General features: G+C 39.1%; 1 protein-coding gene across 2 annotated transcripts in view; it reads left to right on the top strand.

Annotated features, from left to right (window-relative positions):
* The window catches only part of WDTC1 (WD and tetratricopeptide repeats 1), a 56977-nt gene that overhangs the window by 16505 nt on the left and 20536 nt on the right, over window positions 1–19936 (top strand). The window contains exons 2-4 of one of the 2 annotated variants that reach the window (XM_081146076.1): window positions 2625–2772; window positions 4505–4588; window positions 4698–4740. Coding sequence is in view for 1 of the 2 variants with exons in the window: in XM_081146075.1 (XP_081002201.1) it covers window positions 2725–2772; window positions 4505–4588 (132 nt within the window). In the remaining variant the exon portion in view is untranslated. The remainder of the gene's footprint in view (window positions 1–2624; window positions 2773–4504; window positions 4589–4697; window positions 4741–19936) is intronic. The other variant, XM_081146075.1, reaches the window with a different exon arrangement.

Consider the following 19936-nt stretch of genomic DNA (forward strand, 5'->3'; position numbering starts at 1 on the left):
TATTTTATTTGTATTATTGTTTATTATATATCCTCTCCTGCTAGAATGCAAGTACCATGAGAGTAAGGAACTTGCCTGTTTTAGTCACTGCTGTATTCCCTGGGCCTGGAATAGTAGCTGGCATATAACAAAGCTTCTTGTGCTCATTTCTTGAGTGAATGAATAAATATAAAGCACTTAGCACAATTCCTGGTATATAATAAGTGCATAATATTAATTATTGTATTATTTTCCATATGAACAACTGTAAACCTACATTTGCCCCACCCTGTATTTCCTTTTTCCCCCCATTGCTTTTTCAGAGAGAGTGGAAGAGAGAGAGAGAGAGAGAAACATCAGTGTGAGAGACACATCAATTGTTTGCCTCCTCCACATACCCCAACCAGAGCCAGGATCAAGCCTGCAACCAAGGCACATGCCCCTGGCTGGAATTAAACCAAGGACCCTTCAGTCCATGGGCTGGTGCTCTAACCACTGAGCCAAACCGGCTAGGGCTGTATTTCCTTTTTAAAAATTAACTGTCATCACAAAAAGAGAGGCAAAGGATGGTATATGACTACTGATAAGATGTAATAAGTACACAGCATCCACTATGAGTAGTCTTGCCAAAAAACTGAACCTGCATCCTACCATCCCAGTTTACAGGAAATATAATATAGGGGATAGAGAGACATGTTAAAGGACTTCATAGAGGCGCAGTCAGTGGATCCAGAATGTGGGAAATTCTTCAGACCAAGTGACATGATTTCTCCAGCAAGTAAGTGACAGAAAAAATGAAGAAGAAGGAAGAATTGTCATGGACTAAAAGAGATTTAAGAGATAAATCAACACAACGAATGGACATTATTTGGATCCTAATTCAAACACAACCACTATAAAAATCATTTTTAAGCAAGTGGGGAAATTTGAACATTGACTGAATATTTATTTAATGCTACCAAGGAATAATTGTTAATTTTTTAGGTGTGATAATGGCATTATGGTTACTTTTATAAAACTGTCCTTGCCCTGGCAGGTTTGGCTCAGTGGTCCGAGTGTCAGCCCATGGACTGAAGGGTCCCAGGTTTGATTCCCGATCAAGGGCATGTATCTTGGTTGCAGGCTCGATCCCCAGCCCCGGTCGGGGCATGTGCAGGAAGCAACCACTCGATGCGGCTCTCTCTTTCTTTCTCTCATTCCCCTCCTCCCTCCCCTTCACTCTCTCTAAAAAAATTAATGGAAAAAAGTATCCTTGAATGAGGATTAAAAAAAACCTCCTTATTTCTCAGAGATATACACTGAACTGTCTATGGATGAAATACTATGTTTGAGAATTGCTTTGAAATAATACTTCAGGGGGAAACTTGGATGGAGTATAGGTAAAACCTGATCAGCTAGATGTTTATAATTACCAAAACTGGTGATGGGAATTTGGCAAGTCATTATACTTGTTATTCTAGTTTGTTTATGCTTGAAATTTTCCATAAGAAAAAGTTTACAAGAGAGAGAGATGACAATGAACAAAAAGATAACTGATAATATTATTTATTGAAAGAGCATGTTATTACGTAAACATTTGATGTGATTGATATAAGCATTTTTCTTTCATAGGTAGCATTTCTAATGCTGTATAATATAACATGGCTGCACATTGTTTAACCCTCTATCAATGGAAACTTGTAAAAGCAAAATTATTTTGCTTTTATAAAATATGATGAATATGCTTGGATATGGAACTTTTTTATTACATTTTGTGTTTTCTTATAGTAAATTATCACAAATGAGATTACTAGGTCTTTCTAGCCATCAGAATTGTAGAACAGGAACAAGTTGCTTCAAGAAGTTGTAAGATTGAAAGCATACCTATTGGGATATTGAAGAGGGATTTCTTTTTTTTTAATTTTAAAAAATATATCTTTATTGATTTCAGGGAGAGGGGTGGAGAGAGAAACATTAATGATGAGAGAGTCACTGATCGGCTGCCTCCTGCACACCCCCACCTGGGAATTGAGCCCGCAACCCTGGCATGTACCCTGACCGGGAATCAAACCTCGATCCCCTAGATCCCAGGCTGATGCTCAACTGCTAAGCCACGCATGGCCAGGTTGAAGAGGGATTTCTTTATCAGATTGGATCTTGGACATGGTGCCATTACAACTCCTGTCCTCTCTTTGATTCTGTGAATCTGTTAGAGGGTTCTGTGTTCTGTGTATGATACTAATTTGGTTTTGGTGAGAGCCAAGCTGAGGGTCAGAGATTTGAAGCATAATTAAAAGTTTCAGACTGGTTGCCACAGATGCATACTGAGCATGTGAAACTTGACATCATCTTTCTTGCTGTGTACCTTGTTCTTATTTTCAGGATATGCTTCCATCTTCCTTCATACTCATATCCAAACCCTCCTTTTCTGGTGAAGCATACATGACTTATTCAGTGTTTGTTCCAATACTTTCTGTGGCTGTGAGTCATTGTCTCCCCTCTCCCCTATGCCCTTTGCCCTCCAGAGGTTCTTCAATACTGTGTCATAAATCACAGGCAATAGCCAGTTCACCAAGTAGGCTGAGGGGCTGTTTTAGAAGTGAAATTGGGACTCTGAAGCCACCTTATTCCATCCTCCAAGGTTTGATGATTTTTTTTCTCCCCAGGTAATTAAATGTGTGTCGTGTGGACCTGGGCTTTGCTGGAATGCGCAAGGGTTCTGAAGATCTTTATATAGCTTCCTTCTGTTGAATCCATTAAGAGAAGATGGCAAAAGTCAACATAACTAGAGACCTCATTCATAGGCAGATCAAGGTAAGCAACCCAGACCTCTGAACCAGAGCATGAGATCCTTTCTTCCTCACAGGTTCAGTTTACAGACAAGGAAACTGAGGTTTAGAGTTGGTGACTTGCCTAAAGTCACATAGCTAATTAGTGACAGACTGGACTCGAACTAATGTCCCTTGGCTCCCACATTTTTACTCAAGAACATAGAATTCATGGAGACTCCTCTGTTCAAGTGTTTGTGCCCAGGCCACTGAGATTAATAGAGGCTGATGAGAGAGGGGAGCCATTAGTATGTTGTGCATGTGTGTGTACATTTGTGTATGTGTGTTTGTGTTTGCAGGTGCTTGGGCACGTGCGTATGTGTGTGTGAGGGGTTGTGCAGGAGTAAATGTAGCTTCGTGTTGCTCCAGCTGCTAAATTGAACATATAACAGAACCTGGGAGAGTCTTAGTCCCAGTTCAGCTTAGACTCCTTTTCTTCGTGGGTCTCCTGTACCAAACAAAGCCCGTACCCATCCTCTGCAGGATGTACATAGAAGACACTCCAGTACTGTGAGATGAGTGGATGACTGGGTAGTCAAGGTCATTTAGCGAGGTAGCCCAGACTTTGTCAGGGAAGCCCTCAGTAAAGGAGCACAGGAATTTAATGGAAGAGATTCAACCAAGACATGATGTGCTTCTCTATTAAGAACCCTAAGCTGGCGTCAGGAGCTTAACCTCACCACTGCCCTAATTAACTACCTGGAAGACTTTAGTCATTTACCTCCTTGGCCTCAGTTTTCTGTTGTTAAATGATAATAATGTCTGTCGCCTGCAGGCTGATCTTGAGAATGAAATCCAAAAGAACATGAGAAAGTTCTTTGAAAAGATTAAGTGCTAAAATATTCTTTTAATTAAAAATCTTTTAAAAAATAAGTGGCATGGCCATAACCAGTTTGGTTCAGTGGTTAGAGCATTAGCCCACAGACTGAAGGGTCCTGGGTTCGATTTTGGCCAGGGGCACATACCTTGGCTGCAGGCTCAACCCCCAGCCCAGGTCTGTGGAGGGGGGGCAGCACCAATCAATGTGTCTCACATCAATGTTTCTATCTCTCTCTTTCTTCCCCTTCTTCTCTTTGAAAAGCGATGGAAAAAATATCCTGGGGTGAGGATTAAAAAATAATAATATTGATGATAAGGAAAAAAAAGTGGCATGTAACATAAGCTGTGGTCACCATCCAGAAAGATTGAGTGTATGCCTCTGTGTGAGCCATGTACTTTGTGCATGTTAGTCTGTGTTTTATATAGTATTTTTCTTTGCATCCCTGAATCTTTTTGGAACTTTGTTCATTTGTGGGGGTGGTTTGTGATTTCATTAAACTGATAGCCCTCAAGGGCAAGGACCATTACCTAGAGACACAGAATCATAGAATTGGAGGGACCATGAGAGTTATTTTTTCCTTCACATATCTCACACAGTATGTGTCCTAAAGATGATGTTCATCTTCTCCAGCCTAATATGGAAACATTCCCTATTTTTTGTTTCCAATGTTTTTCTTTCCTTTTTTTTAATCCAGCAAGCACAATTTACTACTACTTACATACTCTCTTCTATTATTCTCTAATCCCTGCCTAAGTGTAGTGCAGGTCCCCACAAGCTGATTTCTTGTTATCTTTTTTAACTCCTGTGGTGCCAAGCACAAGTGTTGGATATATAATAGGCACATAATAAATCATGTTGAATTAAATCAGTGAAATTATGTGTTCATTTCTGCCCCCAGGAGCGGGGTGCCCTGAGCTTTGAGAGGCACTACCATGTCACTGACCCCTTTATCAGACGGCTGGGCCTGGAAGCAGAGCTGCAGGTAAGAGATCCAGTTTGCTTCCCTAAATACAGATGGCTGGCTCTCCTTTCTTTGCCTGCAGAGAATCCTCTTGGCATTATTCAAGTCATAAACAAGTTTTTCTCTGCAGGTCATACCTAAAGGTTACCTCTCCTTTCCAGCAGTTTTATTAGGTAGGTAAATCTGAATCAAGATTAGTTATTTACATGGTCATGCAGAAATTATTTTTGGGTCATATTATTTGCTTTGTGCTTGGAAATATTTTTTAATTGCATACCACTGTTTTTACTGTTGGCTTAAGACAATAATGATTCTTACCTTTATACAGGAATTAGAGTTTACAGAGTGTTTTCATACACACACACATGCACACACTTTCTCATTTTAGCTTCAAAGAAACTCTGTGGGAAGGTAGATAGGGACTAGGTATTACAAAAAAAATTAAAATAAAATAAAATAATAATAAAAACAAGTTTAGAAAGGCCAAGCACCTTGTCTAGTGTTGTCCTGTCCAGTCCATGGAGATCTAGGCTTTTTCAGTCAAGAATTTCTTCTTTTGCCCAGCCGGGCGTGGCTCAGTGGTTGAGCGTTGACCTAGGATCCAGGCGATCAGGGTTCGATTCCCGGTCAGGGCACATGCCCAGGTTGTGGGCTCAGTCAATGACTCTCTCATCATTGATGTTTCTCTCTCTCTCTCTCTCTCCCTCTCCTTTCCTCTCTCTGACATCAATAAAGATATATTTTAAAAAAAAAGAATTTCTTCTTTTCCACTGTGTCTGACAGAGACACTCCATAATGTTAGTTTCATTCCCTTTCTTGCTCAAGATCATGTTTTGAATCCAACTTTTAACTGTCCTATCCAACTTAGTGTTATCTGCAGGTTGAGTAAGAATTCTCTTTAGTTTCTTCAGATTAGTGTTTGTAAGTGATCATGTTGGTCTTAGAAAAAGACTAGAAAGAAATTTATTGAATGTTAACATTGTGTTATCTTAAGGTAGTGAGATTATAGATGATTGTGATTGCTTTCTTTTAATTATAAACTTTTATCCATTATAAAATATAACTACATTAATAGTAATATGGAAAAGATAAGTAAAAATTACTTCTTAGTCCTCCCTCCATAATACAGTTACTATTAGCATTTCATGTACTTTGTTTTATCTCCTGTATACTTTACATTGAATTTAAAAAAAAATAGTTTTATTGATTTTTAAAGAGAGAGGAAGCAAGAGGGAGAGAGAAAGAGAAACATCGATGTGAGAGCACAACATTGATTAGCTGCCTCCTGCACGCCCCCCACCAGGGATCGAGCCCACAACCCAGGCATGTGCCCTGACCGGAAATCGAACCAGCAACCTTTTGGTGCATGGGACAACGCTCAGCCGACTATGCCACACCAGCCAGGGCTGCATTGAATTTTTTTTAAGTTAACATATAATAATTCTTTTCTTCATGTTACCAAGTAGGCTTCACAACTTTTACTTATTTTTTTTTTCTGATTATAGAAGAAATATAGTAGCAAATATGGAATAGACAGGAAAATGTAGAGAAGAAAACAAAATCACGTTTAATTCTGTCATCTAGAGATAAACATTGTTAACGTTTGGTGTACTGTCTTTGTGTATTATGAAACAGAATACTCATTAAGAGATGGGCATTGGATGCCCGGCCAGGCGTGGCTCAGCGGTTGAGCATCGACCTAGGATCCAGGCGATTGGGGTTTGATTCCCGGTCAGGGCACATGGCTGGGTTGCGGGCTTGATCCCCAGTTGGGGGTGTGCAGGAGGCAGCCGATCAATGACTCTCATCATTGATGTTTCTATCTCTCTCTCCCTCTCCCTTCCTCTCTATGAAATCAATAAAAATATATTAAAAAAAAAAAAAAGAGAGAGATTGGCATTGGAGCCTCATAAATTTATTTTCAAGACCTATCTTCTCCACAGCTATATAGCCTTGTGCAAGTTACCCCTAGTTTCCTGATCAGTAAAATAGAGCAATAACTGAGAATTGTTTTGATGATTAAATTAGAAGGTTTGTGTGAAGCACTTGACAGTGTCTGGATCATAGCAAGCTAATTCAATAAAATAGCAGTTATGATTCTTAAATCTTCTAGTTTTTTTCCATGCTTATGTAATTTTTTTCCCTACAAACAGGGCTTGTACCGTTTACACAGTTTGAGAAAACCTTTTATACTTTTATATTATGATTGTTTTCCCATATCTCTAAAAATTATTTGAAAACATAATTTTTTATGTATTTTATTATTTATCCTTTTTTTTTTAAGTTTCTCTCCATGTTTCCTTTAGAACAAAGCTCAGTGCAGTTGGTGATGGGGCATGGGAGATTTTACCTCCAAGGGAACATTTGGCAATGTCCAGAAACAATTATGATGGTCAAAACTAGAAGGGTACTGCAGACAGATAGTGGGTAGAGGCTCAGGATGCTGCTAAACATCCTACAATATATAGGACAGCAAAGAAAGTGCCACAAAGAATTATGCAGCCCCAAATGCCAATAATGCTGAGGTTGAGATACCCTGCTCTGGTGGATGCTGAATAGACAGTGACCCCTCGCTGGCTGGGCTTCTCCTTTTAGCTGTGCCTCCACCCATCCCATATTATCTTTACCATCTCTTCCTGGTTTAATAACTTTGTCCAGAATAGATTGGAAACTTCTATGACTACAAAACAGGATCCCATCTATTGTTTTCCAAGGTCTGGAACTCAAAAACAATTATGTTAAGGTGAACTGTTCCAGTTTGCACTTGCTTAAAGGCCACCTTGCCCAGGACCTGTAAGTAACAGTGCATAGTATGAAGGAATGTACAGCTTTGCCTCTTATGAGACTTAGAGAAGTGAGAGCAGGTGGAAAGAATTGCAGGTTTGATACCCAGTCAGGACACATACCTAGGTTGTGGGTTCAATCCCCAGTCAGGGCGTGTATGGGAGGCAACTGATGAGTGTTTCTCTTGCACATCAATCTCTCTCTCTCTCTCTCTCTCTCACTCTAAAAATCAATAAAGATAAAAAACTAAAAAATAAAAATTTAAAAGTATTATATTTATTATATATTAACATTGATATATTTATCTCAACAGCACTGATATAGTTACTCATTTACTCAGTTTTACAGTATACACAAAATAGTTACAGAATTGCTACAGCAATATCACTACAAATGACAAATCTACTAATTAGGGTTCAATCAAGATTTCCTTAAAGTTTATTTTGTCTTTAAAATATACACGGTTGAAGAATATATAGTCAAAGTACTGTGTAAAAAAATTACTTGGGTTAGTTAGCATCCCATCCTCAGCTTTGTCAGGTATGTTAGTTTTACTTTTTTTTTTTTTTACTTTACTTTTTGCATGTGCAAAACCTCAACTTTGTTCTAAAAGTAAAAAATCTACAAAAAGGTCCAGAGCAGAATTACTCATACCCTTTCTCTACTCTTCACCCTATATCTTCCACCCCCTAGAGGGGACCAACTTCATTAGTTTCTGCTTATCCATTCTGTACTTGTGTTTGCAAAAATATGCAGGTACATATGTAAATTCTTATTTTTCCCTCCTTTGTTATACCAAAATGACAAAAATTATATTAAAATAGCCTTTAAACATATGGAAAAGATATTCAATTTCACTCATAAGAGAAATGTAACTTAAAACTATGTTGAGATGCCATTTTTCATCTGTCAGAATGGTAAAAAATTCAAAAGCTTAACCACACTGTCTGTTGGTGAGTTGTAGAGAAACAGGTACTCTCATGCATTGCTACTGGGAAAGCAAAATGGTGTAACTCCCAGTGACGGAAATTTGGCAATATCTAACAAAAACCACATATACATTTACTCTTTGGCCAGCACTCCCACTTCTGGGTTTTTAACCTGAAGATACATCTCCAGCAATAATAAAAGAAATGTGCACAAGATTATTTATTATGGTATTGCTATAATTGCAAACTATCAGAAACAACTCTTAAGAATCCATACATGAGAAATTCATTGAATAAATATTGGTTCATCTACACAATAAAGTGCTATGCAGCTATGAAAAAGAACTCTATGAACTGATATGAGAGATTTCCAAGATATATTGGTAAGTGAAAAAAAGGTATATAAGTCTATCATGCCGCAATGATTCTACATCCTCAACAAGTCCTCTTACATGCCACCTTATGTCTTTACTCCCTTCCCTATCCCCTTAAGAATCCATGACTCATTACTACAGTCATTCTCTTGCAACATTCATCTGATAAAACCCCAACCCCAGATGATCCTTTAGCTTTCCTGTATCTTTAACTTTCCCTTTCTCTATTGATTCTTTCCCCTTGCAATTAAATATGTTCAAGCTTTTCCAATCTAAGAAAGTCTTCCTTGATGCCAAAGCCATATCTAGCTATAGCCTTCCATTTCTCTTTCCCCTGAAAGACTGGAAGAGTAGCCTATATTCAGTATTTTCACTTCCTCACTTCCTAATACAGTCATGGGCTGCTTAATTACAGGGATACATTCTGAAAAATTCATCATTAGGTGATTTTGTCATTGTGCAACATCTTACAGTGTGCATACACGAAAGTAAATGGTACAGCCTATTACACACCTAAGCTACCTGGTATATCATAGTGTAGCGCGTGACTGTAAATCCTCAACCCCCTTCTATTTATCTGCACTACATACCACAAAACTGGCTCTTGCCAAGGTTACCATTGTAGCTTCCTTGCCCTAAGTCAATGGACACTTCTTAATCCTTACCTTGCTTGATCCAGCAGTATTTCGTAGCACGGGACACTTCCTCAGTGAAACTTTCTCCATCTGGGTTCTGAGGCATCACCCTCTCTGTTTTCCTTCCTACTCCTCTAGTGTCTTTCTTGATACCCTTTGCATGCTCTTTGTCCACCTGTCCCTTATGTTGGTCTTCCTTATGGCTCTATCCTAGGCTTTGTTCTCACTCTTCTGTAGGAAAGGAACCTCACTTTACAAATGAGAATAAAACTGCATTTCCAAGGTCACATAAGTGGAAGAAGATTAATATTTATATCAGGCCTGTCTGGCTCCATAGTTCATATTCTTTTTACTTCAACCATGTGTCTACTTTTTTTTAAAGTGTCTTGTATTGATTTGAGAGAGAGAGAGAGAGAGAGAGAGAGAAACATCAATGATGAGAGTCATTGATCGGCTGCCTCCTGCACACCCTCCCCTGGGGATCGAGCCCGCAACCTGGGCATGTGCCCTGACCAGGAATCGAACCGTGATCTACTGGATCCTAGGTCGATGCTCAACTGCTGAGCCATGTCAGTTGGGCATGTCTACTTTTTTAAAAGACTTAACAAATAGTTCTTGGCTTGGTGGTCTTATTCTCTTGCCTTATTTGTTTTCTTAATATTTTCCTTAAACAAGTTGCAAACATTATATATCTTACCTTCACAATCTAGTTTGATTGCTTTTGTTTCTAATATAATTTGAATATAAATTCACTGGAAACAAGTCATATCAAACTAGATTGGTTTCTTTCTTTTCTAAGGTTGGTAGATCAGAGCAGTTTCACATTGTAACCTGATTCTAACAGACTTGTCAGAGTTTTTTTTACATTATTAGTTTAGAGAAGTAAATTAGATACCAAGTTTATTAAATAATCACCCTCAAAGAAGAATATAGAGGGGAGACCTAACTTCATGAGAGATTTAAAGGACTATCCTTTAAATCAGGGGTCAGCAAATTATGGCCTGCAGGCCAAATCCAGCCTGCTACCTGTTTGTTGGCTTGTTTCTCAAGTTTATTTTTTATTTTATATAAGTATACAACTAATTCGTTTTTAGTATATTTACAAAGTTGTGGGACCATCACCACTCTAATTCCAGACATTTTCATCACCCCCAAAAGAAATCCTTTACCCATATTAGCAGTTATTCCCCATCCCCTACCCCCAACCCCGGCGCTAGCAATCTCTAATCTACTTTTTGTCCCTGGATTTTCCTATTCTGGATATCTCATATAAATGGAATCATACAATATGTGACATTTTTGTATCTGGCTTCTTTCACTTAGCATGATGTTTTCAAGATTCATCCATGATGTACCATGAATCAGTACTTCATCCTTTTGCATGTAGATATCCAGTTGTCCCCGCACCTTTGTCATAAAGACTATTCTTTCCCCCTTTGAATTGTCTTGGCACTCTTGTTGGAAATCAGTTGACCCTAAATGTAAGGATTTATTTATGAGCTCTCAACTCTATTCCATTTACCTAACTGTTTGTCCTAATGTCAGTACCATGCTGTTATAGAAAAAAAAAAAAAAAAAAAGATTACTTTAGCTTTTGTAGTAAGTTTTGAAATTAGGAAATGTGAGTCTTCCAACTTTGTTTTTCTTTTTCAGGATTGTATTGGCTCTTCTGGTCTCTTGTATTTACACATGAGTTTTAGGGTCAGCTTGTGAATTTCCATAGAGAAGGCAGATAGGATTTTATAGGAATTAGGTTGAAAATATCGCCACCTATTTTTATAAATAAAATTTTATTGGAACACAGCCATGCTCATTTATGTATTGTCTAAGGCTGTCTTAATGATTCAGCAGCAGAATTGCGTAGTTCTTAAGAGCCCATATGGCCTGCGAAGCTTAAAATATTCACTATCTGGCTCTTTACAGGAAAAAGTGCCAACCTCTGCTTTAGATGATGGAGTAAATTCATGCTCTGAAGCACCAAAGGGCAGAACTAGGAGTCATTCATTAATTCAGTCATATGTTCAAGCAAATACTGAGTGCCTACAATATGCCAAGAATGTTCTAGACCGTGGGAGATGAATACAGCAATGAAAGACCAACACAATTCCTGGCCTCATGAAGCTTCTTGCTGTGGTCTGTATGACCTCAGAATCTGGTCTCTACTCACCTTCCTGAGCTCATTTTGCCTTAGCCTGCCCCCTTCATCACTGTGCTCTAGCCACACTGCCTTCATTTCTGCTTCTCCAGCATACCAAACCTATCTTTGCACTTGTTCTTCCCTATGCCTGGCATGCTTTTCCTTTTGATCTTTGTTACTTTCTCCTTCTCAGTATTCAAGTTTTATTTCGAACATTACTTCATCAGAGTGGCTTTCCCTGACCACTGTATCTAAAATATATTCCATGACCATGGTTTATTTTCTCTTTGAGCTCACCTTACTGATTCACATGTTTATTTTTTCTTTGTCACCACTACTAGAGTTCTCTGTCTTATTTACCATGATAGCCTTTGCATGCAAAAGAGTGCCTAGCATATAGTAGATGCTCAAATTAAAAAAAATGAATGAATAAAGAGAATTTTCGGGGATAGATAGCAGATATAGACTCTGTATAAGGAAAAACTTTCTAATGTGAATTATGGTTGTGTGCTTGCCCCACTCTAGTTAGATTTTTAGGTAAAACATATAGAAATTGAAATATGTTTTAAATTGCTCCTTTTCATGACTTCTCGGAGGATTTTTTCCTTCCCCAGAAATCTTAGTTCACATCAGGCTGTATTATAAGTCTTGAATTATGGTGCAATTGAAAGAACATTCTTGGATTTGATTTTCAGCTCTGCCACTCAGCAATTAAAGCGACTAAAGTGCTTTGCAAACATTGATTCATTTTCTACAACTCTATGAGGTTACTTATAATTATTATTTCCTTTTTCATAGATGTAGAACCTGAGGTACAGAGAGGTTAAAGAACTTGCTCAAGGAAACACAGCTTATACACTTAAAACCACATTTACTGTACTTTATGGACAATTTAACATATTTTCAAGGGTGATTATGTGAAGAGGACAGGGCCTGACAGATAGTAAGCTAAGTTTAGTTATTCTTATTACTATTACTGTTCCATATAGTAATTCTTAGGCACAATAAAATTTGAGGAACCATTGAGACAGGTTAAAAAGCAACAAAAGGAAAGGTTTTATGGAGATACCTGGATATTCAGATCATTCTGCCTCTAAGATAAGTATCAAATCCTTACGTGAACAGAAGGTAAATGAAGAATTCTCGAGAGTTTTGTTTGCTTTCAGGACTCCTTCCATTCTGTTATAGTAATACACCTATATTATCTTAATACCTGGTAATAAACATGTACTGTGAAGTTATAGTGAACTGATATATGCGAAAGCTTAGCACTTACCCTGATATTGAGTAGGTGCTCAATTAATGTTTGCTGGATTTTAATCTAAATCTTGCTTGTTCAGACTCCTAGTCACGCTGTTAAGGAGTTATAGAGATGTCCATCTGCTTCCTGTCTTTCCTGGTTGGCATTTCTTGTGGAGGCTCCACTGAAATCTCTCTCAGGCTCTTTGACATTGAACTTTTAAGTAGAGTTTCGTTATACAAGGGTTTAGGTCTGAAGTCAGTGGATAAGTTAAATGTGTATATTATTGGGTTGCAATTAAGAGAGGGTCCTTACATGTATGCAAACTGGGTCACAGGCTTGGTCTGCAAGCCAGACGGTGTCCTCAAAGGTCCTTTAAATTTGTTCCTGGAGCCTGGAATTCCTATCTTCTTCTAGGATACCTTTCTCCTTCCCCTATTATGGTAGAACTTTGTCTCATGTTGCCATAAACATAGACCAGTCTTTGTTCATCCTGCTATTTATTCCCTTTTCTCCCAATACCTTATACATATGGGTATTGAATAAATGAATTTTCTGTTTGATCAGAGTCTAGAATAGCATGTTAATAGCTGCAGAAATAACCCTTTTTTAACAAGTAAGTAAATAGGAAGGAATCCAATTGTTTAAGACGCGTACCCTTTGTAAGTACCCTAGCCACGTGAAGGGGGTCTTTGAGAGTAGGATCTGGAAGAACATACAGGTTGGCAAAAGAAGATACCTTAGGACTAGTTCCAGGGAGCCAGCATTTACCAAAGTGTGCTGGGCACTTAGCATATATTGCATCATTTGATCTTCACAATGATCTTGTCAGGTGACATTATCACCATCCCCATTTCCAAATGAAAAATCTGAAGCTCTGGGAATCTTAAGAAACTACCCACATACTTAGGAAGAGGCCAAGCCAAAGTTGAACCCAGACAGCTCTTTCACTTTACAATTCTGCTTTTCACTGACCAGCCTCATAGCCTCAGTTTCCTCTTGTAAAAAGTAAATTTGGACAAAAGGATCCCAAGTTCTTTGGGCTATACCAGGATACACATTGATTTGCAGACTTCCTAGCTCTTTGCTTCTCTTTTTTTTCTTTTTCTTTTTTAAAGTATGTCTTTATTCATTTCAGAGAGCAGAAGGGAGCGGGAGAGAGAAACATCAATGATGAGAGAGAATCATTGATCGGCTGCCTCCTGCATGCTCCCTACTGGGGATCAAGCCTGCAACCCGGGCATGTGCCCTGACCAAGAATTGAACTGTGATCACCTGGATCATAGGTCTGTGCTCAACCTATGAGTCACGCCAGCTGGGCTACTTCTCTTTTCTTATTTACTTAATGCAGTGGGTCCCAACTTTTTCCCCTAGCAAGAATGACTTCTTATTTTACCCCTGTGGATCCCACATTTTGATAGATTGTTGTCTACTAAATCATATTTATTAATTTTTTCCATTTTAATGGATTTTTCCACACTGACCGCACATCTGAGCTCCTGAGTAGCATGAGATATACATAAGGTTACAACACAGATTTTGTATATTTCCAGTCAAATGCAAAAAGCCATGACATTGTTCCTAGTCTGGGCCACCCAGTCACCTGTAAATGTTTTAGTCCCACAGGACTTTTGAAACACATCAACTCAGCAATATTGGAACTAACCTAAGGCAGAAATAAATATGGTTTAACCTCTGGAGGAATATTCTATAGTTATTTGAAGTGATGCTTACAAGGAGATCATGATAACATGGGGAAAGGCTAATGTTCTATAGGTTTGGAGAAGAGGAGGGGAAAACAAAACCTCATCAGTTCTGTGAGGACTGGAGATGTATCTGTCTGACTCACTCTGTGAGCCCAGTACAATGCTGGCAGGCACATAGCAGGGATATAAGTTTTAAGAGAGACAGCCTAGAATTTTAAAAGGCAGTGTGACATCGTAAGAGCCAAGCTCTAGAATCTGTCAGACATGGCGTCACATTCCAGCCGTACTGTTTACACAATACGAGGTGTTAACCTTTTTCTCATCTGAAAACTAAGAATAGTAATGGTGTTTTCATCACAAGGTAGTTGTAAAGATTAACTAAAAGCATACATAAAGGGCACAATATTGTCCCTGTACGTGGTGAGAAAGTGCTTAGTGTATATTAGCTACTATTATTGCTATTATTACCTTTTTTCTCTTTCTTTATTGAGGTGTGATTTACATAAAAATAAACTGCACATGTCTCAAGTATTGCGTTAGATGAGTTTTGACACTTGTGTAACTGCCATTCACAACAAGATAGAAAATACGTACATCTCCCTAAAAGTTCCCCTGGTATCCTTTACAGTGACCCCTCCTATCTCAGAGCAACCCCATTTTGGCTTCTGTCTCCATAGATTAGTTTTGCCTGTTCTTATACTTTATGTAAATACAGTTCTATAGTACGTGTTTTTGTGTGTTTGATTTCTTTTGCTTAGCATGTTGTTTGAGCTTCATCCCTGTTGCGCGTATCTATAGTGTGTTCCTTTGTATTGACGAGTGGTGATACACGGGATGGATGCGATGCATTTTGTTTATCCATTCTCCCCTTGATGACCATTTGGGTTATTTCCAGTTTGGGGCTTTTAAAAATAAAGCATCCATGGATATTTTTAAACCAGTTTTTGTGAGACAAATGTTTTCATTTCCCTCGAGTAAATACCTACAAGTGGAATTACTGGGTCATAGTGTAGATAGATACAAGCTCAACTTTATCTGAAACTACCAAACAGTTCTCTAAGGTGATGGTAGCAATGAGATGTTTTTTTTTAATATAGGCAGTAATAGGGTGACATTTGAGGTAGTCCAACATAGCCACAGACTTTGGAGTTACATTGACCTGGGTTCCCATCTGGGCTCTGATATTTACCATTTGTGTGAACTTGGGTAAGTTATTTAATGTGTGAGACTCAGTTTTACCTGTAAAAAGAGAGTGATAATGAGACTGTGTATATTAATACCTAGTATTCTACCTAGCAGTAGAATACTAATGTGAGGACAGTGCAGGCTATAAGGGGGTACATAGTCTGTACAGAATTTAAAAGCAGTAATAAAACCAACTAAAAGTTCACTTTTTATCATCATTATGCACCTACAGTTCTACACAATGTCAGTGATAAAATGCTCCTCTTTGCCTCCTTCTCCTGTATACCATGCTACCTAGCAGAGTACAGGGACATATATAGTAATTATAATGAATATTTAATAAAGTTAAGCAGGAACTAAGAATTAGGTTGGAATTTGGAACTTAAGTGAGATTTGGAGCTTTTATTGCAGGATATTTTTCTGTGCACTTTGTTTCCTCCAGGTCCCTGATGTGCAAGGCTCACTCTAAGTACAAATATTTCTAGGATTCCAGGGAGGCACACAGAAGTCTATTCCTCTCTGGGAGCCCTTTCTAAACAGTCTCTCCTCTCAATTCCTTGAAAATTTGAGGTTTTATCCCCTTCTTTTTACCCACTTTTTAATTCTGATATGTCATAGGCATATTTTCTTCCATTGTATTCTTCAACATAATCATAAATCATGCACCTATATGTTATCCAGCCTTATCAAGGCCAAAATAACTCCTCTTAAACACTCTATTTCCCATAAAGTAGCTTCCCAAACACATGTTCTAACTTATAAAACCCTTTATTAATATTTTTTGTCAGTACAGTTGACCCTTGAACAACACAAGGGATTAAGGGCACCAACCCCCACACACAGTCAAAAATCTGTGTTTAACTTTTTGATTCCCCAAAACTTAACTACCCTCAGTATCTGCAGGAGATTGGTTTCAGGACCCCCACAGATACAGAAATTTGTGGATGCTTAAGTCGCTTATATAAAATGGTATTGATCAGTTCATATAGTCTACCCTCCACATCCATAGACTCTCAACCACAGATCGAAAGCAGTACAGGTACTTATTGATTTTACTTACTAGGTTACCACTTTATTATAAAACAATATAATTCGAGAACAGCCACATAGAGATGCATAGAGCAAGGTATGTGGGAAGGAGCACAAAACTTCCATGCTCTCTCTGCGTATGCCACTCCCCCCAAATCTCCACAAGTTTATCAACCCAGAAGCTCTCTGAACCCTATCTTTTTGGGTTTTTATAGAGGACTCATTACATGGACACAATTGATTAAATCATTGGCCATTGGTGATCTGTTCAACGTCCATGGAGGTCAGGGGGATGGAGCTGAAAGTTCCAATCATCCAATTATGTGGTTGGTTCCCCTAGCAGCCAGCCCCCATCCTTTGGTGCTTTCCAGAAATCACTTTATTAATAAACTCAGGTGTGGTTGAAAGGGGTTTGTTATGAATATCAAGACACCTTTATCGCTCTTACTAGGAAGTTACAAGGGTTTTAGGAGCTTTGTGCCAGTAACAGGGATAAAGACCAAATATATCTTATTATAAATCACAGTATCACAGTAGTTCAACCTCTCTGAACATTGTTTTTCTTTTTTGTGTGTGTTTTTTTGGTTCTTTTAATCCTCACCCGAGGATATTTTTTCTGTTGCTTTTCAGAGAGTGGAAGGGACAGAGAGAGAGAAACATCAATGTGAGAGAGAAACACCGATCAGTTGCCTCCCACACGAGCCCCTACCGGGCCAGGGATCAAGCCTGCAACTGAGGTACATGCCATTGGCCGAAATTGAACCTGGGACCCTTCAGTCCACAGGCTAACGCTCTATCCACTGAGCCAAACCAGCTAGGGCTGAACATTGTTTTTCTTAAAATGAGTTACAATACCTGTTTCTTAAACAAGATAATGGATACAGAGTGCTGTATTAGTTTCCTATTGCTGCCATAACAAATTACCACAAACTTAGTGGTTTAAAACAACGCAAATTTATTATCTTACAGTTCTGTTGATCAGAAGTCTAACAAGGGTCTCACCAGGCTAAAAGCAAGGACTTCACAGGGCTATGTTGCAGTTCCCAGCTTCTACAGGCTGCTACATTTCTAGGCTCATGACTCCCTTTTCCATCTTCAAAGCCAGCAGGTCAAGTCCCTTTCACATGTCCCTCTATTCTCTGCAGCCAAGAAAGTTCTGATTTTAAGGACTTGTGTGATTATATTGGGCCCACTTGGATAATCTGGGACAGTCTTCCCATCTCAAGGACTTTGACCTTAATTACATCTGCAAAATCCCTTTTGCCACCTAACAGAACATATTCATAGGTTCCAGAGGATCAGAACATGGACATCTGTAAGGGCCATTGTTCTGCTTACCTCAAGCACTTAGCACTGTGCCTAGCTCTTTGTAAGCCCTCACTTAGGAGCAATCTCTCAAAGCCTTTGGTACTCTGGGAAATTGCAAACTGAAGATGTGACCCCTAGGCACAAGTAATTTATAGCCTGGTGAAAAAAAATGAGAGGGCCAAGGACAGAAATTATTCTGACCCAGAAAGAGTGACCAAAGCCATGGGTGGAGTTTCAACCAAGTGCCGCAGGGAAGTGAGAGGCCTCAGGAGAGGAGTCAGGTCAGCAAGTACTCTGACAAGTTTGGATGGAGTAAATGTGTCTGCAGTGTGTGTAAGTGCAGAACCTGGAAATAAATGAGGTTCAACCCAGATGAAAATCTTTATAGAACAAAGGGTAAGAGGGAAAGAGAAGGAGAGGAAAATCCTTTTCTGACTGATAGGGAATTAGATTTGTTCATATCTCTTCATTCTTCCCATTAGTCCCACTGGTCTCATTTGTTCATTTATGCAACAGATATGTGGCAGGGACTGTAGCTGGCCTTGGAGATGCAGTGAACACAATACACAAAAGCCTGCTTTCTCAGGACTCAGTCCAGTGAAGCAAACAACCATGTCAACACAAAGCCATGGTACAGTGTGACAGCAGGAGCCCACAGGAAGGGTATGCCTCCCTCCCAAATTTACACGACAGGAAAGGCATCTTGAAGGAAGTGCCCATAAACTGAAACCTGAAGAATGAGTTGGAGTTTATCAGTTAGGATGCTCTGGGCCACAAGTAACAACCCAACTCAAATGGCCTTAAACAGTAATGAACTGATTGGCTTAAGCGGAAGTCCAGGAGTAGAGTAGGCATCTGGCTTGCTTACTGTGGTCATTCTGGCTCCATTTTGCTATGATTCCCTCATCTGGGCTTTTCTTTCTATATCAGTTTCATTCTCTGGCTGGCTTCCCTCATGGTGGCAATCCCAGGTGTCACATCAGTATTCCCAGCATCCAGAAGAAGAAAGGCATCTCTTTCATAGACTCTCTCCTGAATGAGAAAACTCCTTTCCTAGAAGCTCCCAGCAACTGTTCCCCTTGCACCTGATTGGGGTCACAGGCTCATTTCTAAGCCAATTCCTGTGCCCAAGTGAATGCCATGTCTAATTTGGCTTAGGCCTAAGTTTCTGAACCTATCACTGTGGAACGAACAACGGGTTTACCCTTCCTGCAACACATGGTCTCATTTGGGCAGGGAGATAATTCAGTGAAAATCAAGGTACCATTAGGAATGAGGGAGTGTGAGGGAACGGAAAGAACAGTGTGTAGGAATGCCTACTGACTTGTTTTCTCCTTTTCCCATGTAACACGTTTCTGACGCTTCATACCTTCTGCTTTCATGGATTCTGTTTCCTCGTAATTCTAGCTTTGCCATGATTTCTCTCTCTGCATGTTTTCAACTTCAGCATCTGTTAACTGCCTCACTGTCCATGTTTCTTAATTCAAATCCCCAAGCTCAAGACACTGACCCAATGTACCTTACTATACCAGGCTCCCCCTACTGGAAGTAAGCTCCAGAAGATCAGGGACTTTTATTTATACACTGCTGTACCCCAGCATCTGAACAGTAGCTGGCATGCAGTGAGTGCTCGATAAATTAAATATATGTCAAATGAATGAACGATCAGCCTTCTAGTTAATTGGCTGCCCTTGGATCAGATGCTTCTCTGGGCAAATTTTCTGTCGTCAAGAGGCTATTCCTTGAAGGGACTGTTGACATGTCGCTTCTAGTGGTAGGAGTAGAAATTTGGTTGGATCTCACTTTTGTTACTTATTATTATCTGAACTTCAGTTTACTTTTCTGCAAAATGTTATCAATGAAACCTGCCCTTTATCACTCAGGGGTACTTGGTATCAAGTAAGATCATGACAGTGAAAGTACTTTATATATTGTAAGATGCCAGGCAGTTTAATTCAATTCTGGTCACTCACATGCACCTAGAAAACATTGATGATGGAAAGGTTAGTTCACCTGTTCAGTTCTACTTTTTGGTGTTGAAT

Source organism: Miniopterus schreibersii (genome assembly GCF_964146895.1).
Source record: "Miniopterus schreibersii genome assembly, chromosome: 8".
NCBI classification, from domain to species: Eukaryota; Metazoa; Chordata; class Mammalia; order Chiroptera; family Miniopteridae; genus Miniopterus; species Miniopterus schreibersii.